The 15,237-nt window shown below is 51.1% G+C and overlaps 1 protein-coding gene across 2 annotated transcripts in view; it reads left to right on the forward strand.

The window, feature by feature from the left end:
• Positions 1-15,237, forward strand: part of RASGRF2 (Ras protein specific guanine nucleotide releasing factor 2) — a 221,713-nt gene that overhangs the window by 85,335 nt on the left and 121,141 nt on the right. For both annotated transcript variants that reach the window (XM_074952797.1, XM_074952798.1), the window contains exons 11-12: positions 14,156-14,222; positions 15,050-15,186. In XM_074952797.1, coding sequence (XP_074808898.1) covers positions 14,156-14,222; positions 15,050-15,186 — 204 coding nt within the window. The remainder of the gene's footprint in view (positions 1-14,155; positions 14,223-15,049; positions 15,187-15,237) is intronic.

A 15,237-nucleotide genomic window follows, 5' to 3' on the forward strand; every position in this document is an offset into this window, starting at 1 on the left:
CCTCTGCCCCTGCCCCCTCCCCTGCCCCCGCCCAGTTTACCCCCTCCTGCAATGCTATTGCCACCCCGGGGGTCGTTTTTTTCCTGCCTTTTGCAGATTCCCCCCAGGGAGCAGTCTTTGCACTTTCTAGTCGTGACCCATTAGGAGTTGCAATTTTTCCCCCGCCATCCCCTTCCACCCCAAGGCATGAAATGGATTTAATAACCCCAGCCTGTCAGACGCCCCGTCGGTGGTCTGCACCCTGCCTACCCGCCTTAGCGGACCACGAGGCTGTATTAAGAGCCCCACCGGGGAATACCCCAGGAACCGTAACCCCACCCCCACATGAGCTGCGGCATGCACTACGGAAGTTCTTAGAACACACCCGTGGTGCCCGCAATAGGGTACAGCTAGCTCTTCAGCTCTGGGGGGACTTTGATCAAATTTTTCAGGCCACAAGGGCCCTTATAAAGGAGGGCAGAGGGCAAGGCAGGCGCAGTGCTGCGGCCTACGAGCGGGCCTGCGGCTTCCGAAGCGATCTACTCATCTACGGGATGGGTCACGGGTTGCTGCGCAACCCGCAGGGGCCACGAACACCCCCGCCACTGAGAAACCCCCACCCCCCCAGCCCTCCGCATGATGCCTCTTATTATTGCAACCTTGAATACCAGGGGTTGTAGGATGGCTCTCCGCAGGTCCCAGGTGCTCTCTTACCTTCGGGAAGGGGGGTACTCTGTAGTTTTCCTGAAGGAGACCCATACGGACCCGACCGTTGAGGACAGGTGGCGGCTGGAGTGGGGGGACGGGGTCTACTTTAGCCACTTCACGACTTGGCAAGCTGGAGTGGCGACCCTGTTCTCCCCCACCCTACGGCCCGAGGTGCTAGGGGTCACTGAGGTCGTGCCGGGCCACCTGTTGCACCTTCGAGTCCGGATGGAGGGGCTCATGGTCAACCTTGTTAATATCTATGCCCCGCAAATGAGCCCAAGGCGGCCACAATTTTACCAGCGGGTGTCCGACTTTCTCGGCACCCTAGATTCGCATGAGTGCCTGGTCCTGGGAGGGGACTTTAACACCACCCTCGAGGAACAGGACCGCTCAGGGGCCGAGCCGAGCCCGGCTGCCGCGAACATCCTCCGAGGAATAGTTGAATATCACTCCCTAGTGGACGTCTGGCGTGACCATCACCCAGATGACACCTCCACGTTCACTTTTGTCCGGGTGGAGGCCCATCGGTCACACCACTCTCGGTTGGACCATATTTATTTATCCCGTTTCCATCTTTCACAGGCTCACTCCTCCACCATTTGGCCGGCCCCTTTTTCCGACCATCATTTAGTTACTATAACGGTCTCCCTCCGTGCAGAGAGACCGGGGCCGGCCTATTGGTACTTTAATAATAGCCTGTTGGAGGACGAGAGCTTCGTGACGTCCTTCCGGGAGTTTTGGCTGGCCTGGCGAGAGCAGTGGCGTGCCTTTCCCTCGGTGCGGCGATGGTGGGATCTAGGGAAGGTACGCGCCAAGCTCTTCTGCCGTGACTACACCCGGGGCACCAGCCGACGGAGAAATGCGGCGATAGAGCAGTTGGAACGGGAGGTCTTGGAGCTGGAGAGACACCTGGCCGCCGACCCCGAGGACCCGTCCCTCTGCGGAGCGTGCCGGGAGAAGCGGGAGGAGCTTCGGGCCCTCGAGGACCACCGGGCCCGAGGTGCCTTCGTCCAGTCCTGCATCCGCCTCCTTCGGGAGATGGACTGCAGCTCCCGCTTCTTCTATGCTCTGGAGAAAACGAGGGGGGCCAAGAAACACGTCACCTGCCTTCTAGCGGAAGACAGCACCCCCCTCACGGATCCGGAGGAGATGTGTGGGAGGGCCCGCGACTTCTACACGAGACTTTTCTCCCCGGATCCGACCGATCCTGGCGCTTGCGGGGTGCTCTGGGAGGAACTCCCCACGGTCAGCGTGGGCGACCGAGACCGGCTAGAGCTGCCCCTCACCCTGGCCGAGTTCTCGGAAGCCCTCCGCCGCATGCCCACCAATAAATCTCCGGGCATGGACGGGATGACCGTGGAGTTTTACCGCGCGTTCTGGGACATCCTCGGCCCAGACCTAGTCACTGTCTAGGCTGAGTCTTTGCAGGGCGGGGTCCTCCCTCTGTCGGGCAGGCGAGCGGTGCTCGCCTTGCTGCCGAAGAAGGGGGACCTCCGCGATTTACGAAACTGGCGTCCCGTCTCACTCCTTAGCACGGATTACAAAATCGTAGCGAAAGCAATTTCGCTGCGGCTAGGGTCCATGATGGCGGACGTGATCCACCCAGACCAGACCTATACTGTCCCAGGTCGCTGCATTTTTTACAACCTATTTCTAGTCCGAGACCTTTTGGAACTCGGGCGGAGAGATGGTCTGTCATTCGCCCTCCTGTCTCTTGATCAGGAGAAGGCGTTCGATAGAGTAGACCATGGGTACCTCCTGAGCACTCCGCAGGCGTTTGGATTCGGACCTCAGTTTGTGAGTTTTCTCCGGGTGCTGTATGCCTCCGCGGAGTGTTTGGTTAGGCTCAACTGGACCCTGACCGAACCGGTCAGCTTCGGGCGAGGAGTGCGACAGGGGTGCCCCCTCTCGGGCCAGCTGTACGCTCTTGCGATCGAGCCTTTCCTCTGTCTCCTCCGCAGGAGGTTGACGGGGTTGGTGCTGCGGGAGCCGGAGCTGCGGCTGGTCCTGTCGGCGTACGCCGACGACGTACTTCTCGTGGTCCAGAACCCGGGCGACCTGGCGCGAGTGGAGGCATGCCAGGCCATCTATTCGGCAGCCTCCTCCACCCGAGTCAACTGGGTCAAGAGCTCTGGCTTGGCGGTGGGGGACTGGTGGCAGGTAAACTCCCTCCCACCCGCGCTTCAGACCATCCGGTGGAGCGCGGGTCCTCTGCTCTATCTCGGCGTTTACCTTTCCGCCACACACCCTTCCCCGCCGGAGAACTGGCAAAATTTAGAGGGCGGGGTGATAGAGCGGATCCGGAAATGGACGAGGCTACTCCGATGTCTCTCCCTCCGAGGGAGAGCACTGGTGCTTAACCAACTAGTCCTGTCCACGCTCTGGTACCGGCTCAACACCCTGGCCCCGGCCCCGGGTTTCCTGACCCACCTCCGGAGATTGATTCTAGAGTTCTTTTGGTCAGGAATGCACTGGGCCCCTGTTGGAGTTCTTCATCTACCCCTGAAGGAAGGAGGACAGGGCCTGAAGTGTCTGTACACTCAGGTCCGCGTTTTCCGCCTCCAGGCCCTGCAGAGGCTCCTTTACAGTGCAGGTAGTTCGACGTGGAGCATATTGGCGCACGCCTTCCTGCGCCGCTTCCAAGGGCTCCGATACGACCGGCAGCTCTTTTACCTTTGTCCGAGAGGTTTTCCGCGAGACCTCTCCGGGCTGCCGGTCTTCTACCAGGACCTCCTCCGGACCTGGAAACTGTTTCTAACGACCAGGTCCGTGGCGGCCACCGCGGGAGCAGATCTCCTCACGGAGCCCCTGCTACACAACCCCCAACTCCGTGTGCAGGTGGCGGAGTCCCGCTCGGTGCGCCAGAGGTTGGTCCTGGCGGAAGTCACGAGGGTCGGAGACCTCCTGGACTACGACCGGAGAGACTGGCTGGATCCCCTGACGCTCGCTCGGCGCATGGGGCTCTCCAGCCCCCGTACTCCCCGGCGCGTACTTCAGGAGGTGAAGGCCGCCTTGACCCCCGCTGCTCGGGCTTATGTCAACCAAGCCTTGCGAGAGGGCGCACCCCGCCCATCCTCTACCCCAGGCCCGCCGGACCTTTCCATTGGGCCCCTACCCTGCCGATCCCGACAAACCCCTCACCCCTTCACTGCGAGCCGGCTGCATGAACTGCAGCCGGTCAGTTTTCAATTTGCACCACGGAAATATTTGTATACACTCACGCTTCACACCCTTCACGCCCACACCCTGGTGTCCCGCCCCGACACAAAGTGGCGGGACCTCCTGCCACCTTTGGAGGGTGAGCAATCTCGGTGGGCCAGCCTGTATTCCACCTTGGTCCCGAGGCCCATCGGAGACATCAGTTGGCGGCTCCTTCACGGAGCTGTGAGCACGGGCGTGTTTTTGACACGGTTTACTTCCATCCCGGATACTTGCCCTTTTTGTAATGTGAGGGAAACCCTGGCGCACGTCTATTTAGAGTGTGCCAGATTGCAGCCCCTTTTTCGGCTCCTCACAAATATTCTATTGCGCTTCTGGCTTCATTTTTCCCCCCACCTCTTTATCTATACACTCCCCATCCATGGCCCCACAAAATCGCGGGATCTCCTGGTTAACCTCCTCCTAGCTTTGGCAAAAACAGCCATTTATAAAACCAGAGAGAGGAGGTTGGCCCATGAAACGTCCTGCGATTGTAGGGCCTTTTTCCGATCCTCAGTACATTCACGTATCCGGGCGGAGTTCCTCTGGGCGGCGTCCACCGACTCCCTTGACACCTTTGAAGAGCGGTGGGCGCTGTCCGGGGTTCTCTGCTCGGTGACCCCATCCGGTTCCCTCCGTCTAACCCTTTGATTGAGTGGAAGAGCGAGAGACACCAGCCCCAGCCGTTGCCGCTGTGGATACCATTGTCATTGTCATCTAGGAGGGCCCTATAATACGTGGGTGTCAACCCCCCCTCCCCCAAACTGCCCACCCCGCAGCCGTGCCCATCTTGCCGGGCACTCTCGGGGGGGGATAATCGGTGACACTGGGCGCGGCACTAGGTAACTCGAGGGAGTGGAAGACCACGAGTGTCGAGGAAGCCCCCCCGCTCTAGGCCACCAGGTAACTCAGGAGGGTGGAAGACCACGAGTGTTGAGGAAGCCCCCCCGCTCTGGGCCCAGGCTAGCCTGAACACTTCTCCCTCCTGAAAGCTGCTGTGTTATACCTTCTGTTTGCGTTGTTTTGTTGCATACTATGGTTTATTTCTTTGGTAATTTCTTGTAACTGTCACAATAAAATTCTTTTCTGTTTCACAAAAAAAAACAACAAAAAAACCCTTCCCTGTTACCTTACTCAGGGAAAAGGGACCTACTTAACCTGGGGCTAATATATCTGCCTTCTATTACTCTCCTGTAGCCATCTGGCCCGACCCTGTCACAGTAGCCTCTCTAATCTCTCTGAGCATTCCACAATCACCATCATCATCCTGGTTAGGTTGTTGGTAGTATCTTACTGCTTTACTCTGATTTTTCAAGTGTGAAATTTCTATCCATAGAGGCTATGGTGCAGTTTGATTCATTTAAGATTTTTACTATATTTGACTCTATCCTTTCTTTCACACATATGCCATTCCCCCATGGGCATGACCTACTCTGTCATTCCAATATATTTTGCATTCTGGTATTACTGTGTTCCTTTGATTGTCATCATTCCACCAAGTTTCTAGGATGCCTATTATATCAACATCCTCATTTAATACCAGGCACTCAAGTGCACCCATCTTAGCATTTAGACTTCTGGCATAGTGTACAAGTACTTATAAAATTTGTCAATATTTAGTTGTCTGCCTTCATGTGATGTAATAGAATGGGACGCTTTTTTGTTGACTGTTTCTCTTCAGTTTCTACCTGTACTTTATCAAATTCTATCCTATCCTCTTTACTAGGCTCTATAATATCCCCTTTAATAAATCCTCCCCTGGTGATGTCTCTGTCCAAACCACGTGCTCCTCTGCACCTGTCTGTTTTCCCCAGCCCTTAGTTTAAAAACTCCTCTCTGACCTAGTTTACATGCCAGCAACCTGGTTCCATTTTCGTTTAGGTGGAGCCTATGCTTCCTGCATTGGCCCTTCCTTTACCAAAACATTCTCCACTTCCTAGTAATCCCTTCTCTGAACATCACCATTTCAGCCATGCATGGAGACCCTGCAGTTCTGCCTGTCTAACTGGCCCAGCACATGGATCTGGAAGCATTTCAGAGAATGCTACCATGGAGGTCCTGGACTTTACTCTCTTATCTAGCAGCCTAAATTTTGGCTTCTGGGACCTCCCTCTCCTACCTTTACCTATGTCAATGGTACCTACATGTACCACAACCACTGGCTCCTCCCAGCACTGCACATAAGTCTGTCTAGATGTCTTAAGAGATCTGCAACCTTTGCACCTGGGAGGCAATTTACCACGCGGTTTTCCCAGTCATCACAAACCCAGCTATCTATATTTCTAATGACTGAATCCCCCATTACTATTACCTGTCTCTTCCTAATAACTGAGATTCCCTCCCCTGGAGAGGTATACTCAGAGTGAGAGGATACCATGACATCATCTAGAAAGAAAAGTCCCATATAAGAGATTGTTTCCCCCCAGTCCAGTCTGATGTTCTCCTTCCCCAAGACTTTCATCCTCTTCAACACCACAGAGGCTGTCAGACTGCTCTATTGTGTCCCAGAAAGTCCCATCTATGTTCTTCTTTGTTTCCCTTAGGTCCTCCAGTTCAGCCACTCTAGTCTCAAGAGCTTGTAAATAAATAGCACCTGTCCCTTTTTTAAAGGGTCACTCTGAATTTGATTTTTTTTTTTACTTGATTTAAAAAAATCCATTTTCTGCCCTTCAAAAGAAGTGTAGTTGTTTTGCTGGTCCCCTGCTGTGTTTCAATAAGGGTCTTTTATGCAGGCCCAGTAGCAGTAACACCAAGATTAGTGCCTCTACACCCTCCACTCTCACTATGGTATGTACATTCCTCTTCTTTCTATATGATTAAGCTTTGTTGCAGCTGTTCCTGATGAACAGTGTGAGAGAGCCTGGGGAAGAGTGTGTATGTGGTTTCCCCCCATCCCAGATCAGTGCATGAAAGGGACCATCAAAAAAAACCCACTGGAACAAATCTTGGTCTGATGCAGAGTGTAAGCAAATGAAAAACAGATAAATATTTTTCTCTAATCTTTTTCAGTTACTGTCAATTTAGAGCTACCTGCAACAGCAGCAGGTCCAAAAATTTCAGATGGAAATGTGATTTTCCAAATCAACAGTGTCTCTTTTAAACAGGGTGAAAATATCATTCTTCATCCAGTCCCTAGAGAGGGAGCAAGAATGGGCTCTGCTTTTTCTAGCAGACTCTTAAACCTTTATTGGCAAAATAAGAGGAATTTCTTCTTCAGGTGCTTGCTCATATTGATTCCATTCTAGGTGTATGCGTGCCGACGTGTAGAGTTGTCAGAGACTTTTGCCTTAGTGGTATCCGTAGGGCTGGCTCTGGCGCCCCCTTGAGTGCTGCACTCCTGCGTCGGTATATCAGGCGCCGCCGGCCCTCCACCCTCTCAGTTCCTTCTTACCGCCTGTGGTGGTAGATTGGAGCGCCTCTTTCCCTTGCTTCGCAAGTGGTCAGTGTCCCACCCACCCCACTCCTTGAACCTTGTGTTCCAGCTGTAAATAGTTTGTTTATAGTAGATTAGTTAGTAAGTAGCTGTTAAGTACTGTGTCAGTTAGGGTCCTGGCAGGGACTTTCACCCAGGTGGGGCATGCCCCAGTCTCTGAGTTTTCAGCGCTTCAACAGACCTATGCCTGTTAATGACCTGCATGGTAGCTGTCTGAAGTGCCTGGGGGAAACCCATGTTAAAGAGAAGTGTCACATCTGTAAGAACGTTCATCCCAGGACACAGAAGAACACGACATTCGCTTAAGGGCCCTCCTTATGGAGGCTGCTCTTCGCCCAGCATGGGAGCCGGCCCACCCAGACACAACACCCAGCACTTTGGCCTTGGTGCCTAGCACACCCCCGGCATCTGGCTCTTCCCAGCACCGATCCCCTTTGCCGGTGCCCAAGATGAAGAATGAGAAGAGGGACCCAGCACCAAGCAAGTCAGACCAAGGGCATTGGGCAAAGGACCCTGCTTGGCCGCCCACCCACACCAGAGCAGCAAGGAGGCATGCCCCTGGGGGACCTACTACCCCCTCTAAGGGATCCACCACTGACTCCAGTGAGTGGTAAGGGGACCCAGGCTGATGGCGCAGTCAATGCCCTCTCAGTTCCCAGTGCCCAGAAAGCAACATACTCTCCTGCTGCAGCTGGCACTGCGTGCGGCGATGGACCCGGCGAAGTGTCCCTATGAGGGCAAGCCAGCTGTGAAGGCCTCCCAGAAGGTGAATGAGTGCTGCCGATCTCTGCAGCCAAGGCAGAATCCTTTGTTGCTGTGTCCCGGGTCCAGGTCACTAGTTCACCACTACAGGTCGCAGGCACCGCACTCCTGGGCCTCACCCTTCGTGCCGGGCCTCACCCAGAGGGAGGTGCTGGTTGGCACTGGTTGTCTTTGCACTGACAGTCACTGTCTCTGACACCTCAGGGACACTCGCTAACACAGTAGCGCGCCCCCTTCTCTGGCACCAGTCAGACCATTCAAGGCACCGGTCAACCATGGTGATGGTTAGCTGCCAGACCCAGGCGTCGACGGCCCTGCCCTGGTCACCGGAGGAGGATTTCTCTGACACGGAGAGGGATTTTCACCCCTAGCCAAGACAGCACCATTGTGACTGGGCTCTGGAGGGTGCATCCACCGCAGCGATGCTGACCTGGCAGCAGGGCCAGTGGCCAATGCAATGGCCATACTGGAATGCCTGGGGCATGCTGATAATGCTGATGCCCCTGTCTCACCAGCCCTTGGTTGCCACATCCGACAAACCCCAATCAGCACCGGTGGCACTGGGTTCACTGCAGGAAGCACAGGCGGGTGCTGTTGTGGAGCAAAAGGTGCCCACCCTGCAGGGGATGATGCCCCAGGCCCTCCCCGAGTGGTTCAGTCGTCCTCCTCTCCAGACGAGGCGGTGGCGGGGCCCTCCTGTGCTAGCCCACTAGATGACTTTAAGGAGCACCAATCCCTGCTCCAATGGGTGGCCGCCAATTTAGCCCTTGAGGTGGAAGAGATGGCAGTGCAATTGGACACGTTGATCAATGTGCTCTCCACATCCACCCTCGCACGTGTTGCACTCCCGGTGCACAAAGAGATCCTGAATATCGTCATAGCCCACTGGCAAACCCCGTCCTCCATCCCACCCACTTCAAAGAGGGCCAAGAAAAAATATTTTATCCCCACCAACAGGTTCGAATACTTATATACCCACCTGCCCCCGGGGTCATTGGTCATGTCAGCGGCGAATGAAAAGGACAGGCAGGGGCCTGCCAATTCCACCCCCAAGAATAAAGAAACCAAGAGACTGGACCTTTTTGGAAGAAAAATTTATTCCTCTGTCAGTCTCCAGTTCCAGGTAGTGAACCACCAGGCCCTTTTGGGGTGTTATAATTTTAACCTGTGGGCCATTCAGGCCGCCCCCACCGCCAAAGCCTGGGCAGCCTCAGCAGGGATCTATAAGGAGAAGGGACACTGGGTTCAGTCTCCGCCACCTTTCCTCCTCCTGCTCACCTGCACAACCTGGTTCAGCGAAACACCATAGGGACCAGAAGCGGGCTTTTAGAGGTGTGCTCGAGAGCAACACCCCAGTCGCCTCCCTGGATCTGCCCCATCTTTTCCACACCCATCTCCATCCCTACCATTCAGCCTGGTCAAGAGTCACCTCGGACTATTGGTGCTAGAAATTGTCGCTGGGCTACACCCTTCAGTTTTTGGCCACCCGACCTCCTACTCACCCTCTTCCCCATCCCTCTTCAGGTACCCTTCTCATGAGCAACTCCTCGTTGAGGAGGTAAACAACCTCCTGCAACTGGGAGTGGTGGAGGAGGTCCCTCAGGAAATGCGGCAGAAAGGTTTCTACTCCTGCTATTTCCTGATTCCAAAGGCAAAAGGGGGCCTACATCCCATTCTGGACCTGCAACGACTCAACAAGTACCTCATTTGAAGTTTCGCATGGTATCCCTGGCCTGCATCAGACCCTCCCTGGATCTGGGAAACTGGTATGCTGTTCTCAACTTGAAAGACACTTATTTCCATATCTCTATCTTCCAAGGACGCAGACAGTTCTTCCATTTTATGGTGGGCCAGTGCCATTTCCAGTTCATGGCACTCCCCTTTGTCCTCTCCTCAGCCCCGCAGGTCTTTACAAAATGCATGGCCCCAGCAGCAGCTTATCTGAGGCGTCGGGGGATCCAGGTCAATCCTTATCTTGAAGATTGGCTCATTGGGGCAGATTGCGGGGTCACGTACAGAGCAGCCTCGATCTGGTATGGACCACATGCTGTGACCTGGGCCTGTTAGTGAACGAAAAGAAATTGACTCTCGTACCAGTGCAATGGATAGAGTTTATTGAGGCAGTTCACAATTCCATGTGGGCCAGGGCATTCCTTCTGGAGACCCGTTTCTGAGCCATGTCGGACACAATATCCTATGTGAGGGGCCACCTGCTCACCACTGCCCGCACTTGCCTAAGGCTGCTAGGCCACATGGCTGCTTGTACTTACATGGTCCGTCATGCCTGGCTCTACCTCCGGATGATGCAGGTGTGGTTGGCGTCGGTCTACATCCCCAAAGGGCATGACCTGGACTAGGTAGTCAAGGTCCTGGACCACATCCAGGTGTCACTGGCATGGACCCTGCATCCAGGTGGCTGGACCCTGCATCAGTGTTGCAGGGAGTCCCCTTCGTGGTCCTGTTCCCATCACTGATTCTGGTGTCTGATGCCTCGAACCTAGGGTGGGGAGCCCACCGGGGTGAACTCAGTACACAGGGCTGCTGGTCAGGGGTTGACCACTCCCTCCACATAAATGTCAGGGAGTTCAGAGCAATTTGCCCAGCCTGGCCTGCTAGGCTTTTTGGTCCCAGTTACAAGGCAAAGTGGTTCAAGTCCTGGTGGACACCACCTCCATGATGTTTTATATCAACAAGCAGGGCGGAGCCAGGTCATCAGCCCTCTGCCAGGAAGCCCTCAGACTATGGGACTTTTGTGTGCAGCATTCCATTCATCTCATGGAAGCACACCTCCCCAGAACCAGGAACATATTAGCATATCACCTCAGAGGAACCTTCTCGTCTTGCCACGAGTTGTCTCTCCACCCTGATGTGGTCGACCAGATCTTCCAAAAGTGGGGGTCTCCCCAGGTGGACTTGTTCGTGACTTGCCAGAACAGGAAGTGCCAACGGTTCTGCTCGTTTCGGGGGGGTCCACAGGAGCTCCTTGTTGGATGCCTTTCTGCTTTCTTGGTCGGGGGCTCTGATGTATGCTTTCCTGCTGGTGCAGTTGTTTCACAAAGTCCTCATGATGATCAAGCAGGACATGGACAAGGTCATCCTGATAGCCCCGGCTTGGCCTCACCAGCATTGTTTTGGCACGCTCATGGTTTTGTCAGTGATGACCCCGATGCCACTGTCCCACTGGCTGGATCTCCTGTCACAGAATCAAGGCAGGCTCCTGCACCTGAATCCGGCAGCGCTGCACCTCACAGCTTTGTTGCTCCATGATTAACTACTGAGGAGCAGGAATGTTCAGCCCGAGTCCAACAGGTCCTACTATGGAATAGAAAGCCCTCCACTAGAGTGATCTACCTGGCCAAATGGAAACAATTCATGTGCTGGGCTTTGGCCCAAGACGTTAGGCCTGAGCAGGCTTCGCTGCAGCTGATCCTGGACTACCTTATGCATCTCAAGCTCCAAGGTTTGTCTTTTTCATCAATTAAGATCCACTAGGCTGCCATAACAGCCTTTCACCGTCCGTTCCAGGGGAGATTGGTCTTTGTTCATAGCATGACGATCGTCCGGTTCTTTAAAGTTTGGAGCAGCTCTACCCTCAAGTCTGGGACTTGATAGGGTGAAAGGTCATCCAGTGTCCACCTAGAGAATTTCTTCTTGGATCATAGCCTGTATCCAGTTCTGCTATGATCGGGCAAAGGTGCCTCCACCGGTGATTGTAACCACCCACTCAACTAGAGCACAAGTCTCATCAGCAGCCTTCCTGGCCCATGTGCCAATTTCTGATAGCTGCAGGGCTGCCACCTGGTTGTCCATACATATGTTCATGTCTCATTATGTGCTTACCCAGCAGGTCTGAGATGACAGCTTCAGTAGAGCGGTGTTACAAGCCGCATGTCTGTGAATTCTGAGCCCACCTCCAGAGATGCTGCTTCTGAGTCAACTAGAATGGAATCGACAAGAGCAAGCACTCGAAGAAGAAAAAACGGTCACCTACCTTTTGTTCTTCGAGATGTGTTGCTCATGCCCATTCCATTACCCACCCTCCTACCCCTCTGTTGGGGTTGCTGGCAAGAAGGAACTGAGTAGGGACTGCGGTGCCTGATATATCGACGGATGAGCGCGGCACTCAAGGGGGCACCACAGCTGGCCCTACGGATACTGCTAAGGCAAAAGGCAAAAAACCGTGCACATGGGCACACTCACACCTAGAATGGAATGGACATTAGCAACATATCTTGAAGAACAACAATTACGAAAAGTTGGTAACTGTTTTTATTTAAATCCACATGTTTGTGGGCTTGGTGCCACCCTCTTGGGGTCACCAGAAAGCCAACTAATTGGCCAAGATGTCAAACCCCTTAGCCCCTAACAGAGAAACAAAGGAGGGATATGAGAGGATGAAAGGTCAGATGCCAAGAAAGCCCCAGCTAACTTCATGGCATCATTCCCCTGGTCACAGCATGCCCAGTATCATTGCAGGCAGGGATTCTCATTTCCTTCTTTTTTTTTTTCCCAATTTTGCAACATAAAAGCTTCAAAAACAGACTCCAACGAGAAACTGCTGAGCTTGAATTAATATGCAAACTAGACACCATTAACTTGGGTTTGAATAGAGACTGGGAGTGGCTGGGTCATTACACATATTGAATCTATTTCCCCATGTTAAGTATCCTCACACCTTCTTGTCAACTGTCTAAGTGGGCCATCTTGATTATCACTACAAAAGTTTTTTTTCTCCTGCTGATAATAGCTCATCTTAATTAGCCTCTTACAGTTTGTATGGCAACTTCCACCTTCTCTGTATGTATGTATGTATCTATATCTATCTTCTTACTATATGTTCCATTCTATGCATCCAATGAAGTGGGCTGTAGCCCATGAAAGCTTATGCTCAAATAAATTTGTTAGTCTCTAAGGTGCCACAAGTACTCCTGTTCTTTCATTTCCTTCTGGTAGGTATATTAGAACTGCTGCAGTCTGTATAATGTTCAGTGTGTGTTTGGTATTCTTATAAACTGTTTACATATTTGAATCCAAGACGCTGAATTCTGAAGTCCCTTTTCAGCCAAAACTCTCAGTGAAAACAAGTTCCTAAATGGTACTCTCTAGTTTGAATTTGTTGGGGTAAGAGACAGTGTCAAATACCTATGTAAACTGGTGCCGAACTTTCCTCTCCTTTGTTTAGTAGAGGTGTCAACCAATCCACTTCTGTAGAATTTCCAAGGGGTAATTTACAGAACTGGATTAAAACTAATTTAAAGAAAAATCAATTCTGCTTTCCTGCAGCAGCATACTCTCCTGTATTGAACTTCTTAATAAATTTATAATTAAATTGCATGGGACACAATCAAGCTTTTATGGAGTGGGTTGGGTTTAGTCAGAGGCAAAGCATCACACTTAAATAAGTATGTTCAAATTGGGGGGACAGTTTGCACTGATTTACACACAATGGGGAATCTTTTTCGTGGGGTACTATGGGGCATAAACTGGAGCAAACTTTAGCTCTGAATGTTTATTCAAACTAATCAGAAAGACATTGGTTAGAAATGTTGCAAGAACAAGATTTCTTAGATTTCTAGTATTTTATGATTTCATATGGGTCAGAAATAATGAAATCCATCTCTTCTGTAGGTACTTTCACTTTCCATCACAGCAGAAACCACAAAGGGAGGAGTCACACAAACAGTACAGTACTGTAGAATGTAAACTAAACTTAGTGGAGCCTCATCAAAAGTCCTCCGTTAATCTGATTCAGACTTTTCAGGAGTTTGATTATATCATCCAATTGATCTAACTGTGCTGGGATAAATTAGAGAGAGGGAAAGGCAACAGCAATTTCTGTAAGAGTGAATATGTAATTGATTTATTTTAGTGTGGAAAATCCCATTATACATTATATTTTCTTTCCCCCTCCCGTTTCTGACAACGTTCTCTTTTCTTGAAAAACCTGTGTGTCCTAAACTCTCAAATTAAAGGGTCTTTCTAAAATTAAATTCTAAGGAATCTTAAAAATAACTTTAATGGGAAGGGTTATTTCCCCTCCCCCAGAGTACTGAAAATTTGTCTTTGTTTCCATAGACAGGGGGTGTTCTCTCTTTAATAGAGTGCACGCTGATTGAGGAGCCAGATGTGAGTGATGATGATTGTAAGTTGCTTTAAGCTGTTTATATAATTAGAGCTCCGAAGCAGCTTTTTAAAAAAAAGTGTTACCCTTTGTTTATTTGTCAGCACAGCAAATGATATGTTTTACCTTTTCATTAAGTCTGAGAAGTAGTGTTAAAACCTGCATGTAAAAACTCTGTTAAAAATGTGTGTTTTGTTCTTGCTGATGATAAGATTTCAAGTAAATAGTTGAACCAGTGTAACAAATTATTTTCTGATTTTTGGGTGGAAATTCACACTTGAGGATCTTAACTGAACAAAATCCTGGCTTGAAAGAAGACAGGGATAATTACGTTTCTCAAAGCTCGGGGGGAGGTGAAAGAGTTGGCTGAGCTTGTGGAAAATTTTGTTCTGGATCCTGTAAATTGTAACTGCCGTCTTGTTCAAATTAAGTAACAAAGTATATTACCGTGCTTTTTTAAATTGTCTATTCACTTTGGTTCCAATCCCACAGATTAGGAACAGGGTGAACTTTGAGTGTAAGAATAGTTCCGTAAAGTTCAATGATACTTCTCATGTGCTGAAAGTATAAAACGCATGGAGAAATATTTGTAGGATTAGGGCCTTATTTAGTAATTTGGAAAGTGTAATAATTCACAGCAGCACCCATTCATTAGTATTCATGTATTCATGTTTCCCAAACTTTTCTTGTACTTGATGTACGTGAAAATGTGGTCACTGCTTTGGAGGGTAGGTTGTTGTTTGGCAGAAGGAGACTTAAAATACTTTTTAGTATAAATGTAAATAGTACTTTCTTTGACATATGGCTTTTAAATCACAACTGCTTGTTTTTTCCCCCGGATTATGAAGTAAAAGGTTCTGGGCAAGTGTTTGGTCACCTTGATTTCAAGATTGTGGTTGAACCTACCGATGCTCCTCCTTATACTGTGGTACTGTTAGCTCCTTCGCGACAGGAAAAAGCTGCGTGGACAAGTGATATAAGTCAGGTAACTTATGTTTTTCCTTATTTTTTTTTGGTTTGTTTCTTACCAATAACA

Source organism: Natator depressus, chromosome 5 (genome assembly GCF_965152275.1).
Source record: "Natator depressus isolate rNatDep1 chromosome 5, rNatDep2.hap1, whole genome shotgun sequence".
In the NCBI taxonomy this organism is placed as follows: Eukaryota; Metazoa; Chordata; order Testudines; family Cheloniidae; genus Natator; species Natator depressus.